The sequence below is a fragment of the Peromyscus eremicus genome, chromosome 8a (assembly GCF_949786415.1).
Source record: "Peromyscus eremicus chromosome 8a, PerEre_H2_v1, whole genome shotgun sequence".
Taxonomy (NCBI): domain Eukaryota; kingdom Metazoa; phylum Chordata; class Mammalia; order Rodentia; family Cricetidae; genus Peromyscus; species Peromyscus eremicus.
In genome coordinates this window covers 83556308-83581515 of record NC_081423.1, presented here as the reverse complement: position 1 = coordinate 83581515, position 25208 = coordinate 83556308, and the positions used below count along the sequence as shown (strand labels likewise).

The window sequence follows — 25208 nt, the reverse complement described above, 5'->3', positions numbered from 1 at the left end:
CTGGAACATTTGGAGGGTAGGGCATCAGGGGAGCCTGGTCACAGTGGTGTCCTGCTGTGTTCTCTTCTAGATAACTCTTCTACACAGGTGTATAACTACCAACCCTGTGACCACCCGGACCGTCCCTGTGACAGCACCTGCCCCTGCATCATGACCCAGAATTTCTGTGAGAAGTTCTGCCAGTGCAGCCCAGACTGTAAGAGCACCCTGCTTTCACCATTGTCTACTCGAGTGGTTGGCCTTGGAGTGTCCAGGCTCCCTCCTGCCCATAGCTGCCTGTAGAGCTTTGATATCCCTTTGCTATGCTTCAGGCATCCTACAGGGAAGGAAGGTGTGAACCATCTAGAAAAGTTGGGGTTGGTTGGTTCTATTTTTAATTTTAAAACGTTACTTTATTACTTTACGTATATGAGTGTTTTGCCTGCATATATGTCTGCACTGTGGGCATGCCTGTTGTCCTGTCCAAGGAGGTGAGAAAAGGGAGTCAGATCCCCTGGAACTGGAGTCACAGACAGTTGTGAGCCGTTATGTGGGTGCTGGGGATCGATCCCAGGTCCTCTGGGAGAACAGCCAGTTCCCTTGCTGCTGAGCCGTCTCTGTAGCCCCATACTCTACTTTATAAAAGCACCCCAATTCCTGGTCTCACTGAGTCTCTCCTCCTCCTTCCCCCACCCACTTTCTGTACTTTCAAGCAGTTTCCCTTTCTCCGCCGCGTAGGTAGCTGAGATTACAGGTATGTGCCGCCTTTCCCAGCTGGGAGAGTCAAGTGGGGATTCTAGAAGCAGGAACTGGACACAGTGTTTCTCCCATCTTCTCCTTCCAGGGAGAAGTAAGAAACAGGAGCTTTTCCTAAGGTGCACTCACAGTCTCCTCTTTAGGATGCTGTTTTTAAAAAGTCTTAGGGCTGGAGAGGTGGCTCAGTGGTTAAAAGCACTTTTTGCTCTTCCAGAGAACTGAGTTTAGTTCCCAACATCCATATAAGGCAGCTCACAACCGCCTGTAAGTTTGGCTCCAGGAGATCTGACACCTTCTGTTCTCGGGCATCTGCACACAGTTGACATACACATAAATAAAAATAAAAGTGGAAAAAAGGTTATATGGGTTGAGTGTGGTAGTGTGTGACTAACTAGGTCTGGAACTCTACTCTCTAGGAGTCTGAGGCAGGAGTATCAGAGTTCAAGGTCAACCTATGCTACTAATGAAACCATTTTTCAACAACCCCCACCACCTCCAGATTTGTTTAGCTAGATACAGAGATACATACCTATAACCCTAGCATTGGGAGAAAGGCAGGTGACTCACTTGAACCCAGACTAAAACCCTGCCTCCCTCACGAGAGAGAAGTGGAGAAGAAGGGAAGGGAGAGAGGGGCAAAGAGAAAAAAGGAAAGGAGAAAGCGGGCCGGTGCGGTGGTTCAGCAGGTCAGGCAGAGCAAACTTGCCAGGAAGCCTGGGTTAGACCCCTGCAGCCAGGGATGGGAGGAGAGAGCTGCTTCCTGTTGTCTATCACCTCCACACATGTGAGTGGCAGGATGCGCCTACACCTGTGTGTGCTCCCACTAAATAAATAGAATTTAGAGAAAGTTTGAAGAACAGAAAAAGAATACATAGAGAGTCCTTTTGGGATTTTGAGAGTTTTTTTATAACCCAGGCCTGACCTTGAACTCCTGATCCTCCTGCACCTACCTCCCAGCTGCTGGGATTACAGGTGTGTGCCACCACACTGGACACATCGAGAATTCTTTGTTTGTTTACTAACTGAAGACTGATTGTTTGTGGTTCTAGGGGTTGAATCAATGACTGTCTACTTGCTAGGCAAGCACTCTGTCTACACTCACCCCAGCTAGAGTTCTTTAGAACACATTGTTTTAGTATGTATTAATTGAGCAGGGGGTAAAGAGCCTTCATTTCAACATTTCCATATTAGCTGGAGTTTATTTTGTTGTTGTTTTGTATTTTGCTTTCTTTTGAGACAGGGTTTCACTGTGCAGTCCTGGCTAGCCTCAAATTCACAGAGATCTACCTGCCTCTGCCTCCTGAGTGCTGGGATTAAAGGTGTGCACTACCATACTTAGCTGAGGAGTTTGACTATCTCGTAGGAGGAGCTAGGATGGATAAAAGTGCATACTGTTCCTGTAGAAAACCCTAGTTCTGTTCCCAGCACCCACATCAGGCAGCTTACAAGGAAATACAGCTTTAGCTCCAAGGGATCCGATGCCACCTTCTGGGTGCACATACTCACCCACAGATACACACATATAATTAAAATTAAAAATAAGTATGTAGGGGGCTGGAGAGATGGTTCAGCAGTTAAAAGCAGAAAACCTGGGTTCTGTTCCTAGCACTCTCCCAACTACCTGTAACTATAGCTCAGGGGATCTAACGCCACCTTATGGCCACTGTGGATACTGCATGCATGTGTTGCACATAAATAAGCAAGCATACACATATACTCATAAAATATAAATAAATCTTAAAAAGTAAGTATATCTGTGTGCATGTACACACACACACACACACACACACACACACACACACGTATGGATGTTTGTTCCTACATATACATCAGGTAAGAGACAGGAGTTCGGGGGTCAGCAGAAAAGCCATTCTCACTTCTTATCCCACCTCACCTTTCCTGCTTCAGGCTGTGCAGTTGAGGGCAGCCTCTGGGCTTGCAGAAGGCTGTGCCGGGCAGCTGCGCTGTGACTGTCACCTAACAAGGAACAGATAACGATCTTAGCCACAGTAGATAAGTGCTAGTGTCGGGGAGGGCTATGGGTGGAGGATGGTACAGAACGGATGCATTCAGTTCTCAAAATGATACTTGTTTTGATGAGGATTTACTGTGAAAAGCACTGATTTCATTTTCCGTGGGGTTCTCTCCACCTCGCTTCCAGACTCTGTCAACAAGGCTGAGAGGGGGCCCTGTTGGGTCACACCTGCTTTTCTGTCCATTGGACTTGAATGTTGGGAAGTAGTTCATAGTGTGTGCATCTGTGTAAGGGTGCTCATGCGTGTGCTTGTGTGTGCGTGTGCGGCCAGAGGTCAACCTTGGGTGTCATTTCTCAGGAGCCACTTACCTTGTCTTCTTAGATTCAGTCTTTCACTGGAATTAAGAGCTTGCTTATTAGGGTAAGGCTATCTGACTAGTGAGCTCCAGGAATCCATCTGTCTCTACCTTCCCAGCTCTGGGGTTACAAGCTCGTAGATGTTGCCATGCCTGGCTTTTGTATGTGGGTTCTCTGGATCAGATCCAGTTTCTTATATTTACATGGCAAGAACTTTACCAACTGAGCCGTCTCCTGATCCCTGAAGGAGGCACTTCATTGTCTAAGGGGGAAAGGCCAGATGTTCAGGGGAAGGACCCTTCTGTAAGCTCTTCTGCAAAGGGTTCTTGAACATGTCACATTTACTGCTCTGCTGTCCCTGAGTCTGACCTGCGTCAGTGTGGGCCTGCTTCCTAACCCTCCCATCTCCCCACTCAGGCCAGAACCGTTTCCCTGGTTGTCGCTGTAAGACTCAGTGCAATACCAAGCAGTGTCCTTGCTATCTGGCAGTACGGGAGTGTGACCCTGACTTGTGCCTCACCTGTGGGGCCTCAGAGCACTGGGACAGCAAGGTGGTGTCTTGCAAAAACTGCAGCATCCAGCGCGGCCTCAAGAAGGTGAGGTCTTTTCTTGGGTCAAGGTCACAGTGGGAAGAGGAAATGGTCCCAGGTGGCCTTGTTCCTTTGGCTCCTCAGAGAGCTTGTGTGTGAAAGTGCTTGACAAATTTTGTCAGTGGTCAAAGTAATCAAATTTTCAGTCCTACCAAAAGGAGCAGAGGGGTATGCACCATGGCTGCTCACAATCTGTTCTCCTCTGGTGTTGGAGTTTCAGACTCGGTACAAGGGAGGCAAGCGCTTTACCACTGGACCCCAGGGGTGCCCCTTCTACCTCCTACACACAGTGTATGCCCAGACTCAGCCCGGGAGGTCCCCAAGGAAGAGGAAGAAAGTGTCCTGTTTCCTTCACCACTTCCAGTCCTTGCCCAGGTCCCCCAGCCTCCCACCCACAAGAGCAGAATGGTTTGGACCTTCTCCGTCTTCAGGTTCCCCTGACAGTTGGTAGTTCTTTCCACCTGCCCCATCACACGTGTGCACAAGCAGCTCACACCCACTCACACCTCCCTGTCACTAAGGCTTGCCTCCCTCTCCCCCCCAGCACCTGCTGCTGGCCCCTTCCGATGTGGCCGGATGGGGCACCTTCATCAAGGAGTCTGTGCAGAAGAATGAGTTCATTTCTGAATATTGTGGTGAGGTGAGTGCTCCAGCTTTAGCCCACATTCTTACTGGGAAGGTACCAACGAGAAGCTCTCTGATTTTCTGTGGGTTAGGCTTCTGTAAGTTAATCTCTAAATAACTCAGCCCAGTTTTCATGTGGCCTCTCAGGGGATCCCACAGAACTGTTTGCAGTCCGGAAACAAACCACTGTTTGTCAAGCATTGGTGTCCGGCTCTCCCCACCCTTCACCCTGGTCAGCCTGGGTGGAGATGGACTAGTGTAGCCCGAGCTTGCCGTCCTACACTGCCTCTCCCAGCTCAGACAGGTGTGCCTTGAGCAGGCAGCCTGACGTCCTCTTGTTCCTTGTCTATTCCTCCAGCTCATCTCTCAGGATGAGGCTGACCGGCGAGGGAAGGTCTATGATAAATATATGTCCAGCTTCCTCTTCAACCTCAACAATGGTATGGCATGGCCTCCCTTTTATACCAAGGTGATCATGTGCGAGTCTTTACACTAAGCAGCCTCTTGGAATCCAGGCTCAAATCTTTCCAACAGATACTTCAAGGACAGTGCTGTGGTTGAACTTGGAAGCCCCATAGGCTCTGGTTCATTTCTGAGATGTGTTTGGAATTGGGACACTGGGCACTTCACTTGAGAAGTTGCCCTACCCAGTAGGTAGGAGGAGATCCAAAATGCAGAGGGAGGACCAAAGGGATGCGCCCCACATGAGGAGGCAGGCCGTCTGCTTCTGTTACAGTCTGGGCTTCACATTCCCAGTGGACTAAAGTGTTTCCATTACCACTGAACTGGTTTTAGCTAGAGCTAAAGAAGTGTGGTTCATCTCTGTAATCCCAGCACTTGAGGCTGAGACAAGAGAAAGACCTCAAATTTGAGGCCAGCCTGAGCTGCAAGTGGAGACCCGTCTCCAACAAACAAAAGGGTACAGTGGCACACACCTGTAACTGTAGCAGGCTGAAGCATGAGGATTACGCCATCTGTTCTAGGTCATTCTGGGCCACAGAGCTAGACCTTGTCCATCCGTCCGTCTGTCTGCCCCCCCCCCCAAAAAAAAAGGTGTAGAGTTTCCTGGGACACTCATGGTTTTCTTTGATTTATGTCATGTAGATTTTGTAGTGGATGCTACCCGGAAAGGAAACAAAATTCGCTTTGCAAACCATTCAGTGAACCCCAACTGTTATGCCAAAGGTGAGTGAGTCTTCAGTAGCCTAGGAAGTGGGGTGGGCTAAATACCTCATGCACCATGATTTTTATCCATCATTCAGCTTCTTTTAACTTTTGTTTTTTGTTGTTGTTGTTTTGTTTTGTTTGACACAGGGTGTCTCTGTGTAGCCCTGGCTGTCCTAGAACTAGCTCTGTAGACCAGGCTGGTCTCAAACTCAGAGATCTGCCTACCTCTCCCTTCCGAGTTGCTAGGACTAAAGGCGTGCGCCACTGCCGCCCAGCTCATCTTCAGGTTTTTCAGGGATACTCATGATTAATATCTGACTTCATTCTAGGCCTCTCACTTTCATGCTTGGCTTTTTTCACTGACTATATTAAAAATGCTTTCCCGCAATCGTGATTTAAAGGTCACTCTTTCCCCCAACGTCACTGGTTACAGTAGCAGATTCAGAAGCAGAGGGACAAATGCCGTCACGATTACTTCCACTTGATTCTACTGGGGATTTGGAGACAGTCAGCCCAGAGTCCTCCCAAGTGCAGGCCTGCAGTTAGAGAGACTAGGAAGACAGTCCGTCTTGTCCTTCCTCTTTGCAGTGGTCATGGTGAATGGAGATCACCGCATTGGGATCTTTGCCAAGAGAGCAATTCAGGCCGGCGAAGAGCTCTTCTTTGATTATCGGTGAGGTGGTCGGGAATGAGGCAGGAGTGACTGGTAGAATTGCTTTGGGCCTTACAGCAACTGCCGTGGGTGGAGGAGAGGGTCTAGTTGCCATTGTTTGCCTCAGAGCTAGGGACATTCCAAATGGCTGCTAGGAATTGGGAGGAAGTGAGACAGGAGGGGACCCCATCTTCTCAACCACAGAGTAACCTAGTTCCTCCTCCTTGCTCTGGGATAGGTACAGCCAAGCTGATGCCCTCAAGTATGTGGGCATCGAGAGGGAGACGGACGTCTTCTAGCCCTCTGGGCCCTGGGACAGTGCTGCAGTGGCGGCCCTGTCTCGGCTTCAGGCACACACCACTGCTGCTCCAGCTCCTGCAATGTCTTCCATGCTGAGAACCCCACCCACTCCTGTGTGACTAGGCCTCCACTGTATCCCAAGGAGACACACTGCCTCAGTGAGAAGGGAAACAGGCACTGGAGACCTGGTCTCCCAGGAGAGTTCAGACGTGAGAAGCTGCGCCTCCAGATCAGAGGGGGTGGCCATGGGCTGGGGTGGATATCGATGCTTGATTTCTCCTCAGCTCCCGCACTGTGGGCCTCAGGAATCAACCCGCACTGCCCTTTCGGCTTTCCCTGTCAAGTCCTGTACCACTGCTGTCAGGCATTGCTAAGTGAAACCAGGTCCCTGGAGCCCACAGGTGCTCAGGGTTAGAGGTGAGCCTGACAGGCATTACAGACAACTCGGAGGGAATTGTGTCTCTGTGACATCAAAGCAGAGATTGAAGGTTGCAGGCCGGAAAGCTAAGTGGCACCCTCCTGTGGACAGAGAGAGCCAGCCAGAGCCTGGGCCCAGGAGGCTTGCAAAGGCCTGTCCTATAGACTATGGGGGTAACAGGGCGTTTTCAGACTCGGAGCAGCAGGCACCAGTGACCCAGCTCCTTCCAAAGTCCTGGCTCAGTGGCCGCAGGTCTAGGCTGCTGAGCATGGGCTGAGCCTGGCTGGGAGTGAGTACTCTGGGTCACCAAGCTGCGGTTGTCCTCAGGCCTTCCATTCCTCAGAGCTAGGTCCATGGAGCAGCTTTGCTTCTTTATTCAGGGTAGCTGGGTCTAGCCTAGACTAGAGAGGGGGAGGTTGCTGTGTGGTTACCCCATTTGGTCTGTCCTACCTGCTGTTGGTAGTGTTCCAGGTGAGGGTATCATTGCACATTTAGCAGGGTGTCACAGTGCAGGGCAAACTGGAAGGCAGACTACCATTCTCTCTGGGATTCATGCAGAACAAAGCACTTTAACTTTCTTTTAGAAGGTCTATAGATTGGAATGGAGTTTGAGCCAAGGTCTCTGGGGTTCCTGCCCAAATCCCACTTCTGACGGAGGAAGAGAGTGGAAGATTTCTCCAGTTCTGTCTCATCTCCTGAGAGGCAGGAGGAGCTGGCTTGATACAAGAACAAAAACTGTAGTCAGCACAGCTGCCTTGGGTCTGGTGTGCTGAGAACAAGGGCACTGATGTGGGTAGAAAGGACCCGGGCAGGTACAGACTGACCTAGGGAGTGTTAGAAGGGGAACAGGTGGCTCACTCCCTGGAGAACCAGGGCTTCTCCCATGGTTCTGCTGACCACTCCCTTCTCCCCACCAGTCAGTGCTTGTACCCCAAGGAAGCCAGGCTCCCTTTGGCTGTACTGCCTCTTAGGGATTTGCACGGGACATGCATGCTTGTACACATACACTCCCTCACCATACTGGTAGGCACGTGTACCTCACACTCAGCAAACACCCAGCAGCTCCTGACAATAGCTTCTCCCCACCCCTCAACTGGGCTAGCTCCCACCACACTTCTGAAATTGCCGTCTGCCGGTGGTTTGTGTTTATTGTGTGTATCAGGGATACCCTCAAGCCTAACTAACTGTAGGCTCTGAATTGCCCATGAATTCTCTGGGAAGACCAGACAGGTGGACAGGGCCTGGCCGTGAGGATGCTTTAAGACATGCAGGCTCTAGACTGACTTCAGCCTTCCCTCAGCAAGCATCACTGGTAGCCCCTCTGCAGAATTCAGGCCACTAATACTCATGCTCCCCCAGCTGCCAGTTCTCGGTCCCTGCTGTCCTCTATTTTTAATGACGGGTCCCAACTCTCCTCCCCACTTCTACCCACCTCATGTGAGCGGATGGACACAGAGGTGGTGTGGACTGGGGAGATGGTGTACACGTGGCTTTGTTGCCAGTGACTTTCTTGCACTTTAGAGTCCTGTGGCTTGTGACCTCTTATCTAATAAAGTGTTAGAATCCATTTTGGCAAATTGTGTCCTGTGTGCTTGGGCTGGAAGGATCAGAGGTGGCGGCAGGCATGGAAGCAGAATGGGCAGAAACTTCAGCTCTCTGCTCCCCACTGTCCTCTGAGGTCTGGGGGCTGAGAGAGCAGCCAGGGTGAAGGCACTGGTGGGGTATAGGTTTGGTTTGGGGTTTTGGTTTTTAGGGACAGGGTCTCTGTATAGTCCTCGCTGTCCTGGAACTCACTCTGTAGACCAGGCTGGCCTCGAACTCAGATCCTCCTGCCTCTGCCTCCTGAGTGCTAGGATTAGAGGCGTGCACCACCACCACCCAGCTTAATATATATGTTTTAAGGACTAGAAATTTTTAAGTTCCCTTAAAAACATTTCATTTCTCATGAATAAAATAAGGATTTAGTGGGAAGCAAAAACAAACAAACAAACAAACTAAACAAAACAAACTGCACTGTTTATCCCTTGACCGTCAGCTATCACACACAGACTGGGGCTCTGCCACTCTGCTTTATTGGACCTGCTCAGTTGAGGGCACAGCGGGCTCTGCCCTGCCTTAGAGTGGAGGCCCAGCAAGCTGGGTGAGTGGCTGGCAGGACTCCTGAGACATCCAGCACAGACTCGGCACAGCACAGGACAGCCCACTGAGTTCTTTTATATAGAAACCGATCATTTAAAAATTAGAATAATATATAGTTTCTCTAGAGAGAGACTTTGCAACAAAAAATATATATAAAGAATATGACCTCCTGGGCAAACACAGCAGCGTCTCTGAGCAGAGGGAAGCGGGCTCCTCATGCATAGGAGGGGGCCAGGCCTGCAGACAGGCACCAAGGCTATTGCATATTCTGGGAAGGGGTTGAAGGTTAGAGGGCTGGCTAGGCAGGGTATCTGCATTGTGTTTTCTACTTGCAGGCGTTTTATGGCTTTGGCTGAAGCACGTGAAGCAGGAAGGTACTAAAGTGCTAAACTGAGGCCTCTTGGTCTCTAAAAACAAAAAGGGGGTGGGGCGAGGTGGGGAGAGTGACAAAGTCCTCCCTCCCTCACCCCCAGCCGAGAGGAAGCAGATGGAAGACAGCCGGTCGGCAGGGCAGGTGGGGAGGCTCTGGGTGTGTTTTAGCAGCCTCCTCCCCCCCATGCCCTGTGCAGTCCTGCAATCCCCCACATCTGCCCCTGCTGACAATGTACACAGGAAGAGAGGCGATTCATCTCCCCTGCCCTCCATCGTTAATCCCTGCCAGCAGCTGGGACAGAGAAGGCTGGAAAGGCCTGTCTGAGCCCACGGGGCGTCTCCTGTGGGGCAGGCAAACAGCCAGGAGCCTGGGAGAAAGGGATGAGCAGGGCATTGGTTTAGGCAGTGAGGCTCGGCCACTCCCTTTGGTCCCATCTGTAGCTCTGCCCACCAAACTTGGCAAGAGGGGAATCCTCCTGGTGAACAGAGCCTGCTAAGAAGAGCCAAATGTCCCTGGCAGGGTAGGGGAGAGGAAGGAATTGGGGGGACTTAGAGGAGTTGGACTTGGTCCCGGAAGCCCTTATGACTCATTCAGACCTGGACTCCTCCAAGATCTGGGGGAGGTTCTGATCCCTGGCGCTTAGGCCAGAGGCTGGGGCTGGGGCTGGGGCTGGGGCTGGGGCTGGGGTTGGAGCCTGGGCGGGAGCTGGAGTGGGGGCAGGGGCTTGGGCGGGGCCTGAAGGAGGTAGGGGAGTTTTGCTGGCAGGATGGTAGTCGTGGCTGCCCTTGGGCTCGTTGGTGTGGTAGGAGCCCTTGTAGCGATGATTTTGCAGGTAGAAGAGCACCAGCATCCCCACAAGCCCCAGCAGCAGGAAGGCCACCAAAACTGGATGGAAAAAAAAGGAACAACTCAGAGAAGGTCTTTGGGGCACACACATACACGCTCGGCCAGAAGCATCATGCACGACTGTGTATAGTAATGGCCGTGTCAGGCCATCCCCGTGTCTAGGTCTGGATTCTTGGCTTATCCCCTGCCCACTTTACTCTTTCCGTATCTCCGGCAGCTTCCTTCTCCAGTTTCTCATTTCAGTAGATGATATTACATCACTTTCTTCATCCTGTAACTATGGCTGCATTTTAATATTTCATTTTGATAAAAAATGTATAGCTGCCTCAAATGTGAAGACGTCTCCACCAGTTATAAACGGATCACTATAGCCTGTCTCACCCTTTTTCCTGTCATCTCACGGCTAGCACCTTCACCTCTCGGCCCTGAGGACAGGAACCAGGAGGGATGCTGACAGGGTGGTCTTGGGAAAGTCAGGTTAATGATCAGTGCTACTCACAGCCTAAGAGTATGGCCACCCATCCGTCGTCATGGTAGTATGGAAAATCTAGAAAGGTTTCAGAAAGGGCTGATTAGGAGACACAGCTCTGTGTTCAGAGCCACTTCCCAGCACCTTTACCCCTCCCTCCTTTTGTCCGAGTCTTCTGTGTGCAGGGATTTACCTGGGGGCAGGTACCAGGGGTCAAGTTCTGGCGGCACCTCTGAGACAAGGCGTGGCATAGCTCCGCAGTTAGATTCCGACAGTTCTCCCTGAACCCGCATGGCCTCAGCTAGCTCGGCAGTCATGGGGCGGGGGGTTCGGAAATGGGTCTTGAGGGGAGCCACGTTGTTGAACCGGACACCAGACAGACAGCCTGAGAAACCTGGAGTGTTGTACCGCTGGATCTCTGGGTCAATGACTCCTGTCTCTGAGGGAGAGGCAGGCCCAGAAAGAGTGTTTGGGACACCCCGGAAGGAAGCCCTGCCCCTCTTCCATCTATCTGATCCGTTCCTCATTCCTTTGGCTCACCACCCTCACTGCTGTTCCCACTTCCTTGCTCTATACCCCATCCACAGCTCTCCACTCACACCAGCAGCTTACCCATCACACGCCCTAGATACAAGGCCTTGGGTGAGTCCAGCTGGCTGTCCACCAGCAGAGAGAACTTCTGTTCTGTCAGCGGGAAGTAGTCCACCTGAGAGAGGAGGGAGGGACGCCCTGGATGGACACAGCCAAGACCATAGAGGAATTCACTCTGCCCAAAGGATCCTTGCTCAAAATGAACAACCCCTGGGCCAGAGGTAGGGTTTGACACACGGCTCAAACAATCTGATTTTGACCCGACTTTGCAGTTTACGAGTAGTTTGACTTTTTTTTTTTCTTCTCACATTTTAATTTTTTTGGGACAGGGTCTTTCTACATAGTCTGGCTGTCCAGGACTCACTATGTAGGCCAGGCTGACTTCAAACTCAGAGATCCATGCCTGCATGTGCCACTACATCCAGCTGCACATTTTATTTTTTATGGGGTCTGGAGTTGAGACGATTCATCTGGAGATCAGATAACAACATGCAGGAGCCATTTCCTTTTACAGCGTGGATCTCAGGACCAAACTCTGGTTGTCAGGCTTGTGCCTTTACACACCGAGCCACCTCAGCACACCACCCCTCTGATACAGTGTAGCGGGGCTCATGTAGCCAGGTGTAACCTTAAACTCCTGATCCTCTTGCCTCAACCTCCAACACATTGAGATTACACACCCTGTTTATGCAGTGCCGGGATGGAACCCAGGACTTCATGCGTGGTAGGTAGGCAAGCACTCTACCAACTAAGCCACATCCCCAGCTCCTAGCCCTTTTCCTTTGAGAAAAACACTTTACTTTCTCAGCCTGTTTAATGGTTCATAAAATGGAGCTCAGTGGGGCTGGAGAGATGGCTTAGCAGTTAGGAACACTGACTACTCTTCCAGAGAACCCGGGTTCAATTCCCAGCACCCACATGGCAGCTAACAACTGTCTGTAACCCCAAGATCTGACACCCTCACACAGACAGACATGTAGGCAAAACATTAATGTACGTAAAATAAGAATTTTTTTTTTTTTTTTTTTTGGTTTTTCGAGACAGGGTTTCTCTGTGTAGCTTTGTGCCTTTCCTGGAACTCACTTTGTAGACCAGGCTGGCCTCAAACTCACAGAGATCTGCCTCCCTCTGCCTCCCGAATGCTGGGATTAAAGGCGTGTGCCACCACCGCCCGGCAAGAATAAATAATTTTTAAAAATGGAGCTCAAAATAACTGCCAACCACCGCTACTTCACAGAGCTGACGTAAGGGTCATGAGAGGGGATACATGTAAAAAAATCCCTTGTATACTAAACTGTGTTTCAGACATGTAATCATTTGACATTTTCTTGGGTGTGCCACAGCCACGATCACGAGGCTGTGACTTAACTGGCCCATCCCCTGCCACCTGTACCTGGATGAAGAGGTTTCGGTAGACCCGAGTGATGTTGACACTGTGGGGCTGGCCATCAGTCACTGGCCGAGTGGTTAGCTGGTACACATAGGGACTGGTGCCCAACTGATACCGGAGCTGTAGGGTCCCTGTGGGGTGGGAGGAGGAATGTAGGGTCTTCTCTCAGCTCCCACAACCCCCATCTTCCAAAGGTCTGCATCTTTACATTAGGCAGTCAATAGCCATGGGAATTTGGACACCCAGAGGAAGACAGCCATGGAGAACTCACCGTCTTCCTTGATGAGCACAGCCATGTAGTCACGTACAAAGGAGCTGACGTAGAGGAGGACTGCAGGAGCAGAGCTGGTGCTAAAACTAAAGGAGACCTCCTCTCCAGTAACATTGTAGACAGGCCCCCGGTACCCTGGCACAGGCCGGCCAGGCCTCGGATAGTCGGGCAGGCGGTACCCAGGGCCATGGTAGCCAGGCACGTAACCAGGGGTGTCATAGCCTGGAATATAGCCAGGCTCATAGCCTGGCACCGGTCGGCTCAGCATGTGGGAGAACTCCTGGGCTGCAGACCGCAGTGCTGACTGGAGGTTATAGCGCATCCATGTGCCCGTCTCAAAGAATCCACCAATATCTAAAGCAAAGATACCAAGGTAAAGGCTCCAGACATCTTAGTCACAAGTTCAAAGGGTTTTTATGTTACCGACCCATGCACACACTAGTGTCTGCCACTATTTACTTTTAGTAGGATTAAAAAATCTAATTCGGCCGGGCGGTGGTGGCGCACGCCTTTAATCCCAGCACTCGGGAGGCAGAGCCAGGCGGATCTCTGTGAGCTCGAGGCCAGCCTGGGCTACCAAGTGAGTTCCAGGAGAGGCGCAAAGCTACACAGAGAAACCCTGTCTCGAAAAACCAAAAAAAAAAAAAAAAAAAAAAAAATCTAATTCAATTTTGGAGACATTGTCTAACTTTGTAGCCCAAATTTACAATCCTTCTGCCTCAGCCCTTCAAGTGCTGGGATTACAGGCCCGCACCACCCCATCTACCACTGAACAGAAAAATAATGGTATGAGAAACCTGAAAAAATCATCCAGTCTCACCCCTGCATTTTTATAGGCAAGGAAACTTAAGCCTAAAGATGGGCAGTGACAGGCTGGACAGATGACGGCTCAGCAGTCAAGAGCACTGGCTGCTCTTCCAGAGGACCCGGGTTCAATTCCCGGCACCCACATGGAAGCTCACACCTGTCTGTAACTCCAGTTCCAGGGCTTCTGACACCCTCAACATGGAGGCAAAACACCAATGCACACACAATAAACATAAATTATTAAAAAAAAAAAAAAAAGATGGGTAGTGACTTCCCCAAGGACACACAGTTTATGTGTAGAGCCAAAATTAGAATTGAGATATCCTGACTCCATGCAATTACATGTTATTATTCATATTTCTCTGAATCTCCCTAGACCACCAGACTCTGCCCACAATCACCCACCTGCCCCATAGACTACCTTGGGCCAGCCTTGGGGAAAATATAGACTGGGTATATTGAATTTCAAGGCTCACATCAGCCAAGAGTCAGCCTGTAGACATGTTTTGGGAATGCAATGATAGTCAGACAAGAAATAGCAGGGGGAGGGGAGGGATGCATCGTGAAGCCAAAGTCAATACTAGAGCTAGGGAAAAACGTTCAGTTGGTCAAGTGCTGCTGCGCAAGCCTGAAGACATGAATTCGATGCTGGCACCCACACAAAAAGCACACATTTGTAATCCCATGGCTGGAGAGGCAGAAGCAGAGCATCTCTGGAGCTCACTGTCCAGCTAGCCTATCTAATTGGTAAATTCAATGTCCCAGTGACAGACCCTGTTTGAAAACACAAGGTAGATACACCTGAGAAACAACACCTGAGGTTGACCCTGGCCTCCACACACGTGTGCATGTACCACACACACATGCACACGTGCGCGTACACACGCACATGCACCCCCCACCACCACACACACACACACACACACCACACACTCACACTCACACCACATACACACACACACACACACCTGCATATACACAAAGTAGATGTGCATGGGGTATGGGAGCAACCTGTGTGACCTTGACAATAGTGTGAAGATGGGAAAGTTACTTGCTTAATGTTGGGGCATCAGATAGCTCTACCATCAGTCCTTTTTCCTTTATTCCTCTGGAGTCACCCAGCATCTTCAAATGCCTGGTTGCCCCATTCAAGAGCTCAGAATTCTACTAACAATTCTAGCTTTCCAAGATGCTGACTTGTGTTTCCTCTGACTTCCCATTATGCCTAGGGCTCCGTGCCCCGCACCCCATAACCAGCAGCACTGACCATGATTGCAATATGGCCCATCAAAAGCCGTGAGGTCACAGTCACAGGTGTAGTAGCTGTATCGCTCCACACAGCGTCCTCCGTGGAAACAGGGGAACCGGGGGTGGGTGCAGTGGCCCGTGCAGTTGGGGAAGGTGCCCTCGGAGGCATTAGCACGGCCCTCCAGGTTCAGAGTCACTCCGTTCAGACGCATGGCCCTCAAGCAACCCACAAAAGGGCGCCTCTTAAGCTCTGCAGATCCTGGTCAGGAATAAATGGAGAGGTTGGGAGGTGTGGCTCGAAGGTAGTGCATCCCAAAAGCTCTCCCAAAATGACTGCAGAGCCAGAGACAGGATTAAACACTGAGTGGGAAGGGAGGCAAGGGGATTAGGAGGATAGACTAGGACAGAAGGGACTGGAGAAGAGAAATGGTCTCTTGGCTCACTCCAGGGCAGAGAGGATTGGAGCATGGGCTTCCCGGAAACATGGAACATGACCAGTGAAAGTGTAGGAATGTCATGGAGGCCCTCTCCCTGCCCCTGGGTTGATGCTCACCAACATAGAGGGGCTGGTCATACTCCAGCCAGATGTAGGTCTGCAGGGGCATGGGCCGTAGCACCCAGGGCCGATGGTCCACTCGCAGCCGGGCCTGCTTCACATTGATTTCAGCCCGGACCAAATGCCATTCATCATCGTTGAACTCAAAGTCCTCTGAGTGCACCGTCAGGTTCTCATCCCCATTGCCGATATCAAAGGCAAAGACTACATCCCGGGATGCTGGACAGCATGACAGTGGGTAAGAGGGGAAAAGGGGGCTCTGGCCCCCAAGATCCCTCACAGCATTCTTGCCCAAATAGAGTCTCTCTCCTCACCTAAGGGAAGCCCCCTAAATAGTCCTCCACCTTGTCCAGAACCTACAAATAGCTTAAAACCACACAATCTGTTTCCCAATTTTGCAGATTCCTGGAATCAATTCCCAGCTCACATGCTTAGGCTAGAAGCATAGCTAGTTAGAGATGGTTGAGACCTCTAGAGTCTATTTCCTTCACAAGTAAGAGGCCAAGGGCCCACAGAAGCAACACAAGTGCTGAGGGGGCCATGGTCACGTCGCCAGATATCAAGACAGTAAGTCCAGGGTCCGGAGTCATCTCAGATCCTTTCTCTGCCAACTCTCAAAAGGGTTGACTGTCGTGTTCCCTAACAGCCTCCGTGGTCCTCTCCATCCACCCACCTTCCTCCCAGCCTGCCTACTCACTGTTGAGCTCCACTCGCACGTATGGTCGGCGCCACTGGCAGAAAGGGCCGCCCATGTTCTCTAGAAAAACTCCCGAGGGAGCCGAGGTCCTAAAGTAGAAGGAGACATCGAGGCTGTGGTTGGCACGGATTGGGGGGAAGCGCAGTGCAGCTCCAGTGTGGAAGGAGATGGTGTTCCAGGAATTGCCTGCAAAAAAAAAAAAAAAAAAAAAAAATACAGTGAGGAAGGCCTTGTTAAGGAAGTCAGAGGGTGGAGGAGTAAAGGAACCTCCGTGGGCAGGAGGCTTGAAGGGCAGAGCGGGGAGAGTTAGGGAGACTGAAGAGAAACTAAGAGGTGGAATGAATGAAGGTAAGGGTCAGATCACAGCAGGAGCGTATCTGGTCATGTGACCTGGAGATTCCCCAGTGGGTCAGGTGATCTAGGTTTTGGAAACAGTGAATGCTGGAAGGGTACACCAAAGGAGTCTGCCACTTACGGTCACCGTAGCAACGCAGAGGCCTCAGGAAGAACTGGGCTTCAGAACTGGAGCGGTTGGTGTCCCCTACCACTACCTGAGTGACAGGCAGATGGTCCACAAAGGTCAGCAACCCCTTGTCCGTTCTCCTGTGGGAACAGGATGCAGTGACTCAACCCTGCCTCTCAGCTGGCCCCAGAGAGTCCTGAAAACCCTGCCCTCCTGTCCCCTCACCACTGTGGCTGGTCTGCATCACAGTTGCAGTGCAGGGCAGGGTCCACACAGCTCCGGTCCAGCCCACAGGCACAGCGCTGGATCCCAGGCTGAGAGCCTCCCCAGTAGAAGTGCTGCTCCTCATTTCGGCCAATCCAAAAGCTGTAGGGGTAGCCTCCTGGGGAAGACGCCAGGCAGCTTCCAGGCCCCGCCCCTCCAGCAGCCTCGGGGCTCCTCATACCCAGGTGCAAGCCGTCCTGACCTTGCTCGACTCCTCCAGCAGCCCCTCACACCCCACCCAAGGCTCTCCTCCAGCCATGCCTCGCCCTCCCTGCCACCAGGCTCAACCTGCAGTATTGAGCAGCCGGGAATTGTAGCAGGAGAACTCGATCCACTGCTCACAGTGCTGGGAAGCGTTGGCCAGAGCGCTGACTTCCTCCCAGGAGGCATTCCAGTATTGGATGGCCCCCAGAAAGGGCCGCTCCATGCTGGAACCTGTCACCCGAGTTGTCCACAGCCTGTCATGCCGCACAACTGTCCACGCTCGGTTCTCTGGAAGAGAGGGGACAGAGCTTTGGCTGACATGAACATTCTCTGTCTCCCTCCTAACCAACCCATCAACCCTGCCGCCACCTAGAGCCAATAAAAGAAGCCAGCCACTTCACTGCAGCCCAGCCTTGGGCTCTCCACCTTGGAGAATGGCAAGAATGGCCAGAAGCTGGAATTTATCTGTAAGACTACAATACAAAATTTAGGTGTCCCTCTTCCACACCACTGTCCTTGACTCCAACTACAGTTTCATCTTGTCTCCTCCTACCGTTTCCCTGACCCCTGCATCTTCTACAATGCCTAGTCAACCCTCTACCCCCAACCCATCAAAGCCACTTACCTCGGATATCACAATACACTACAAATGGCTTCAGGGGTCCACTGCCATCAGGATCGATGGTGAAGTTTCCAGAATATTTCCCACTGAGCCGATAGGCTTCACAGGATTCTTTATACAAAGCTAGAGGGGGTAACGAGGCGATTGTGGAGCTAGAAGGCTAGAAGAATGGTCATCCATACCAACTTTAGCAGCTTCCTGATCCCAGACAACCTTCCCCTGACTCTCTGTACCATCCCGCTTACGTTCATGGCAGGTAACTCCCTTGTAGCCCGTGAGTTCACAGTAGCAGATGAAGTCGTCCCAAGACTGGTAGCAGCGTCCGTCATGCTCACACATGTTAGGACTGCATCTAGGGCAGGGGTCAACACCAATGGGAGGAGGCTTGAAAGGAGCTCATTCACAGTTTCCCAGTGCCAGGACCCAGTGGCTCACTTCCCACCTAACTAACTGAGTACAACCCCAGACACAGGGACATGAGGTAGTCACGTGCTGCCTTCCCTTCTCCCAGAAGGGAAAGTACCCAACCCCTGTCAGACAAAATCTTAGGACTGAATAGAAACTTTCTTTCAATCCTGGGTACCTGTAACTTTACAGGAAGAAGCAGGAAAGAGGTCAGAGGTCAAGGAAGAATCTGTGTGTGTGTGTGTGTGTGTGTGTGTGTGTGTGTGTGTGTGTGTATGTTGGGGGGGTTGTTGACACAAGGAGAAGGGAGATAATTTTAAAAAGAAAAAGCCACCCTGACTATATGGAAGTGGGCTTTGGAAGAAGCTTTCCACTTGTTAGGGAGATGACCTTCTAGATACCTGTCTGTGATGCCACATGTGTCAAAGAGGACCTCAGCAAAGTAGCCAAGCCTCCGGAACTCCACCAGAGTCAGGTTGACCAGTTGACCATCCACCTTGAGCAGCTCCATACAGCCATGAAATGCTGTCTGGTTGGAATGGCAGCCCCATCGACTGGCTGGTTTGGGACAACCTGGAGCAACCACATCTGTAAGGCCCTTCCCAGGAGAGAACTCAGGGACCCTCCCCTGGGAAAATGCCAAAAGGGAGCCACACAGAAATGAAGAAAGGATGCTAGAATGCAAATAATGGTCCCAGAGGTGAAACGGGGCTCATCAGAAGTGAGATAGGACCTTCCCACCCAGAGACAGGGCAAAGTTGTCCCCCAACTTACCGCCAAAAAAGTATGAAGTCCCTGTGCGGATCAGCAGTGGGGATGAGACCCTGACCTCTGCCCCCTCCACATCATCAATACTGATGACTGCATGGTTTTCCTGTGCCACAAAGTTCACCTCGTGCCAGAAGCCATCATTCAGGCGGTACCCTGGACAAGAAAGGAGGATGGGGAGCTGGAGAGATGGCTCAGAGGTTAAGAGCACTGACTGCTCTTCCAGAGGTCCTGAGCTCAATTCCCAGCAACCACATGGTGGCTCACAGCCATCTATAATGAGATCTGGTGCCCTCTTCTGGCATGCAAGCGTACTTGGAGGCAGAATGTTGTATACATAATACATAAATAATCTTTAAAAATAAATAAGTAAATATTAAAAAATTAAAAAAAGAAAGGAGGATGGTGTGAGTGAGTGGAGAAGATTGGTTTGGGGGTCTTAAAAAAAAGATTTTGCATTTTTTATTTTGTGTGCGCCTGCGTGCAGTACCCTGGGAAGCCAGAAGAGGGAGGCGGAGCCCCCAGAGTTGGAGTTACAGGGGTGGGGGGGTGTTGTTGGAGAGATGTTCAGTAGCTAAAAGTGTTGTTCTTGCAGAATACCAAAGTTGGGTTCCCAGCCTCCTTGTTGTGTTTTTGAGACAGGGTCTCTCTGTATCTCATGCTGGCCTGGCACTCACTATGTAGTCCTGACTGGCCTCAAACTTGTGGTTTTCCTACCTTGGCTTCCTAGATGCTGGGATTACGGGCATAAATCACCACAAGCCACCAAGCCCAGTGAGATGTTTTTGAGTGGGGATGCAGGAGCCCCATTCTGCTCCCAACAGCAGTCTAAGTGCACCCCATTTTTACACTTCTCTCCCTGCACCGCGACACCCCTGATGGCTCTCTTTACTGTCCATAAGTTTAGTCACTGACAGAGTGCGCAAAGGTGGAAATAACTGGCAAACATCTCCAAGAATCCCCCAAAACCGGAGAACACCCGTTTCCTCCAGTTCCCACCCTTCTCTAGCCTGCTCGTGCCTCCCAGGGAGCCCCTTACCAGCAGCAAACTGAAGCTTCTTGCGGCCGGTCTGCGCGATGGATACATTGACTTGCCCTTCGCTAAGCATCAGCTCCACGTGACCCAGCCCATCTCCCAAGCGAGAGAAAAGGAGTAGCCCGGTGAGGTCCCAGGTGCGGAAGCGAAAAGAGACCGCTAAGCGGCCACGGCGCGGAAAACCAGGCACTTGGACGAAGTTGTGAGGGCCTCCAAAGTTGATGGGGTGTGGAACCGGATCCAAGCAACGGAAAGCCACATTACCCTAGAAGAGAAAGGATGGGTGCATCAGGACAGGGAGGCCTGGTACTCGCTGTTAATATTCTCACTGGTAAGACCTCCAGCCGTGAACCTTCCATCCCCCGCAAATAGGTCCATGTTTGTGGAAGGGGCCCAAACAAGCCTGCCCTCGGGATTCTGCTCCTTTGCTTGCTTTTTATCACCTATCCCACTATCTGCAAAGCAAAAAATTTTCCCTCTCATAGTGCTAAGGGCAATTTAGCCCAGAGGCTGTAGAGCATGTGCACATGCTCCAGAGTTGACCATAGAGGACAGTTTATCAAAAGACTTCCAGTTCGGGGGTGAAGAGATGGCTCAGAGGTTAAGAGCATCAACTGCTTTTCCAGAAGTCCTGAGTTCAATTCCCAGCACCTACATGGTGGCTCACAACCATCTGTAATAAGGTCTGGCTCCCTCTTCTGTGTACATAATAAATAAATAACTCAAAAAAAAAAAAAAAGACTTCCAGTTCAAGTCACTACACTGTCACTTCGGAGTCACATGCTCCTGGTTAAACATCTTCCAGGCTCTGCACTTCATTTCCCTCATCTGCTAACTAATGAGAGGACTGGACCGATTCACAGCTTCTTTCTTTGTTTTTAGAGACAGGGTTTCTTTGTGTAGCCCTGGCTGTCCTGGAACTCGCTCTGTGGACTAGGCTGACCTCAAACTAACAGAGATCCGCCTGCCTCTGCCTCCAGAATGCTGGGATTAAAGGCGTGCACCACCACCAGTGGTTCACAGCTTAACTAAGGGGTGAATGGAACTTATATCTCCTCCGAGTCCTTGGTACTCACCCCACCAAAAAAAAACCCAACCCCCTAACCAAAAACCACCTGAGAATGTGACTATTGAGAATGGATCTCATCCCAAACCTCTTTCGTCTCCCCCTCTTAGCTTTCCAAGGGGCTTTAGTGTTTCTGTCTTCCCAGACCCCCCTGCCCACTAGCCTCGAAGGCGATTCGCGAATGGCGCATCACTGCCAGTTCTGCGATGTTGATCCGGTTGTAGATCACGTTTTCTATGCAGCCACGGAAGTTATGCCGGTAGGCCAGGTTCTTACGCGCTGCGCCCACCAGACCCCCGATGAATATCTGTGGGAAGCAGGTGAAAAGAGGTTTTCCTATGCTTAGGGGAGTGCCTACCTTTCCTGGGTGCATGCGCAGTAAGTACCCTTTCCTCGGTACTAGGCCCGGCTTCAGAAAGACTTGGAACACATTTCCCTAGGGTGAGTGCTAAAGCTTGCACTTAGATTTGAGCCTAGTTGGCTGGCTGTAAGCCTTCGGCAGGTCAAATTGTCTGTCTTAGACATTTAAAATGCAGATGGTGACAAGGTCTTTATCAACTGCATAGAATTGTGGGACGAGGCTAGGGGACAATTTTCTACTTGTCTTGATCCCTCCCCTATCTGGATTTCTAGACCCATCATAGTAGATCTACGGTGAGAACAAGAAAAGCCTTTCTGGCATGCAGAGGGGTGGGATGGGGAGTGGACCCCCCCCCCACTTATCCATTGTCACACCCAAAAGTGGTGCCCCACCCTTGGTCACCTCATTGTCCAGATTCAGCCTCTCGAAGTCGCCATTGAGCACAAAGCGATGGACGTAGCCATCCAGGGTGAGATTTGCTTCCCGGCCATATCGGTCCACCCGCACATAGTGCCAGCTCAGGTCGTTAAGGACACCGCCAGCACTCACCGTGGTGTGACCAGGTCTTGGCTGGATGGGGCTGCTGCCTGAGGGCAGGGCAGGACAGAGTGAGAACTCCAGCAGGCCTTAGCTCCCAAGGCAGCAGCAGCTCCCAACACAGAGTACCCAGTCAAAGCCTGGAGTGGAGAAATGGCCGTTGACAAGTGTGCAGCCAATTTAACCTCTCTGGGCTTCTTTGGCTATCTGAAAAAATCTGAGTAGGATAGCTGCGTGTGTCTCATCATATAGGTGTTATGAAAAGCAAATGAGATACAAAATCATTTTGTGTGTGTTTACGATGCCTTGTTCAAGGTCACACAGTTGGTCAGCCGAATCCAGTTCTCTTGACTTAAAGCCCTCCTCTGTTTTGCTAGCACCAAACGCTACAAAAGGGGAAGCCCAGGCTTAGGCAGGGCAGCAGCAGCTTCTGGGGTCCCGAAGCTCACCCAGGCTCATGTGCAGCAGCAGGTGCGCCCCCTGCAGTTCAAGCGTCACGTAATCCCCCTGGGCACCCTCAGTGTGCAGCAGCAATCCATCCTTCTCCTCGGTCTTGAAACTAAAAGCGAACACGTCCCAAAGACTTTGGCTGACCCCTCTCGGGAAGCGGTACGAGATGGCATCATCGCCGTCAAAATACAGTATGTCGGACTCTGCGCGAAGGACCGTGGGTGGGCGGGGGACCAGGGAGACCAGGCTCCTTGCCCCCACTCCCGACCTCCACACCCTTACTGTAGGGACAGCCGTAGATGCCCAGCCGCAGGCCGATCTTGCCGCGCGGGTTCCAGGCCAATGGCACGATGCGGATGTAGCGAGCCGTGAAGTGGTAGTGCAGGTCATGGCGTACCACAGCCGACTCATTAACGTTACCGAAGAAGGTCTGCGGGGTGGGGATAGGGGGTTGGGAAAAGTAGTGACCATGTCTCCACCCTCTTCTTCCCTTGCGGCGATGGCTTTCAAACCTTGCCAATCTTGACTGGAGCGGGAACGGGAGTTCACTCCACCTCCCCTACCTCCATGATTGTACACGGACTAATTTCCCTGGTCTAGAGTGTCCTATTATTTTTTTTTCCAAAGCGCAAATCTAATGCCACCACCTGCAGGAAGCTCTCCTAGGTTTTACCCTAAAATATGTTAAAGCTTATAATTGGCGAGAAACAGTCTGAGCTGGACTGGATCCCAAGAGTAGTTTTCCTCACCTGTGCCTCATGCTGTTCCCTCCCCTTCCCTTCAGGCTAGTGCCCAGCCCGGGGCCCAGAGCAGGGGAGGCTCCCCAAGTGTGTGCGCCTGGGCACCGAGAGTACCGCGTTGTGCCCTTGTTGGTAGAACGGTGTCCAGCTGTCCACACGGTCCCCGTAGAGCAACATATAACGCGTGACCCAGTCCCAAGAATTAAAAGCTCCCTGTGTGGCCACAGCCCGGATCCGATGCTTCTTCATTAAGTCTATCTGGAGCCAGGGATTCGGGTCCCCAATCCGGGGCGACCATCCACTGATGCCTGCAGAAAGGGCAAGGGCTTTTACCACCCACTCTCTTCTCTCAGCTCTCTGGAGTCCTCCTCCCGCCCCTGGTTGGGCAAGCTCACCGTGCAGCCGGGCAAAGCGGGCTGTGGTAAAGAGCCCATAGTAGGAGGAGGCGCCCAGGGACCGCGCATACAGAGGCCCCACCAGCTCCTCATTGCAGCCATCTGTGTGTGGGGAGGATGGTGAGCTTGTTAGTATGGCCCCTCTTCGAAACGTGGTCCCTCTTAGCAGTTGAAGCTCCTCTTCACTGCCCCCTAGTGGCAGACTCAGCCCTACCTTAAAGGTGTGCCCTCAACCCAGGCTTCAGCAACAGCTGCTCCGTCAGTGGAGCTTGCCTTCTCCTCCCAGGGGTAACTCTTTGCCTCAATCTACAGATCCAAAGCCGGATCCTTCCTTCCCCTTTCTGCCCTGGCTCAGTGCTCCTCTAAACACAATCCCCAAACTTCACCGTATTTAAGAACCTAAATGGGCGCCAGAACACCAAATTAACCCCAGCCTTACCGTCAATTCCATTCATCAGCCCTCCCCCACCAAAACATGCACCAATCCCCAAATAAGGCTTTGCTCCCAATCCAGCCACTTCCCGATCCCAGTCTTAGCATCATCCTTGGCCTTAGTCAGGGTCACCAACTCCTGTTTGTATTCTAGCCATAAAACCCAGCCCCAGCCACAACCCCTACCTAGTGCCTGGGTCAGCTCCAAATTCCAGCCCCAGCCCCTCAGGGGAAAACCTCAACTCTAGCCTGGGTCACCAGTAGCGCGCTTATAGCCAACCCTAACCTCAAACCCAGGCACTGGCTGCCGCTTGGATTAACAGCTCCAAATCCCCTGGGCTGACTGGTTCCTCGGCTCAGAGCCCAGCCCCAGCCCTGGGCGCGCGCGCAGCAGTCTCGGAGCTGCATTGCGGAGCGCTGGGGGAGAGGCAGGAAAAGATGGAGCGAGCCGGCGCCAGAGGACCGGCGACCACCCAGCCGCAATGCGGCGCGGGACTCGCCCTGCAAGCTCTGGACCCCTGCACCCAAACCCCACCTGCCTCTGAGACCAGCACTCACAGTAGCCCCAGCCCCGAGCTCCAGGGACCACAGCGGCGAGCAGGATGCTGAAGAGCCGGAGGAGACTCATCATGCAGAGCTGACCAGCCCTGGGTGTCTGCCTTGCTGTGCCCTGCTCCTGCTAGGGCTCCAGTTCTGGTTCAGGCCCCCAGCTTTTCTCCAGGGGTTCGCGGCCGACCGCTGTTTCTTCGTCCTTACCCACCCTTCCCTCTCTCCTAACCCCCCCAATCTCTCTCTCTCTCTCTCTCTCTCTCTCTCTCTCTCTCTCTCTCTCTCTCTCTCTCTCTCTCTCTCTCTCTCTCCTCTCTCTCCTCTCTCTCCTCTCTCCTCTCCTCTCCTCTCTCCTCCCTTTCTCCGCCCCCTTCCCCAGCCTCTCTCTCCTGGCACGCGCGTTTTCCCGGACCCCGCGCAAGCGCGTGCCTCAGCCCTATTTCGAAAGGGCGGGGTAGACAACCTGCCACCGGGAAATACCCCCAAGTAACCCAAGGCTGACAAGGACTGGGGCTGCAGAATGGCAAAAAGAGAAGTGTGTGGTGGTGGTGGTGGTGGGGGGAAGACCAGATGGAGTCTAACATTTTCAAGGGGAGGGAAGAGCTTCAAAAAAGGACGCCTAGAGATGGAATGAAGGGCAAATAGAAAGAGGTTTTCTGAAGGTAGATAACGTTCCTGGCTCAGGGCTGGACACCTTCGTAAATGTGAATT

At 51.9% G+C, this 25208-nt stretch overlaps 2 protein-coding genes across 4 annotated transcripts in view; one reads left to right on the top strand and one right to left on the bottom strand.

The window, feature by feature from the left end:
* The window catches only part of Ezh1 (enhancer of zeste 1 polycomb repressive complex 2 subunit), a 28445-nt gene extending 20784 nt beyond the window's left edge, over positions 1-7661 (top strand). For all 3 annotated transcript variants that reach the window (XM_059271828.1, XM_059271826.1, XM_059271827.1), the window contains exons 14-20: positions 71-196; positions 3485-3663; positions 4202-4297; positions 4640-4721; positions 5386-5466; positions 6037-6121; positions 6339-7661. In XM_059271828.1, the coding sequence (XP_059127811.1) occupies positions 71-196; positions 3485-3663; positions 4202-4297; positions 4640-4721; positions 5386-5466; positions 6037-6121; positions 6339-6399 (710 nt within the window). In that variant the 3' untranslated portion in view covers positions 6400-7661. The remainder of the gene's footprint in view (positions 1-70; positions 197-3484; positions 3664-4201; positions 4298-4639; positions 4722-5385; positions 5467-6036; positions 6122-6338) is intronic.
* A 1207-nt stretch (positions 7662-8868) lies between these two features.
* Cntnap1 (contactin associated protein 1) lies at positions 8869-24760 on the bottom strand. The gene is made up of 24 exons (XM_059271824.1): positions 24507-24760; positions 23517-23618; positions 23236-23429; positions 22664-22811; positions 22381-22584; positions 21797-21981; positions 21197-21340; positions 19971-20232; positions 18938-19087; positions 18565-18736; positions 18004-18110; positions 17762-17881; positions 17221-17424; positions 16894-17050; positions 16681-16808; positions 16206-16391; positions 15506-15727; positions 14972-15211; positions 12898-13251; positions 12630-12757; positions 11258-11351; positions 10839-11084; positions 10676-10723; positions 8869-10215 (listed from the first exon to the last, which is right to left on the bottom strand). Exons 1-24 carry the CDS (start codon positions 24577-24579, stop codon positions 9917-9919), a joined length of 4167 nt encoding a protein of 1388 aa, XP_059127807.1. The 5' UTR covers positions 24580-24760; the 3' UTR covers positions 8869-9916.
* Between the last annotated feature and the right edge of the window lie 448 nt (positions 24761-25208).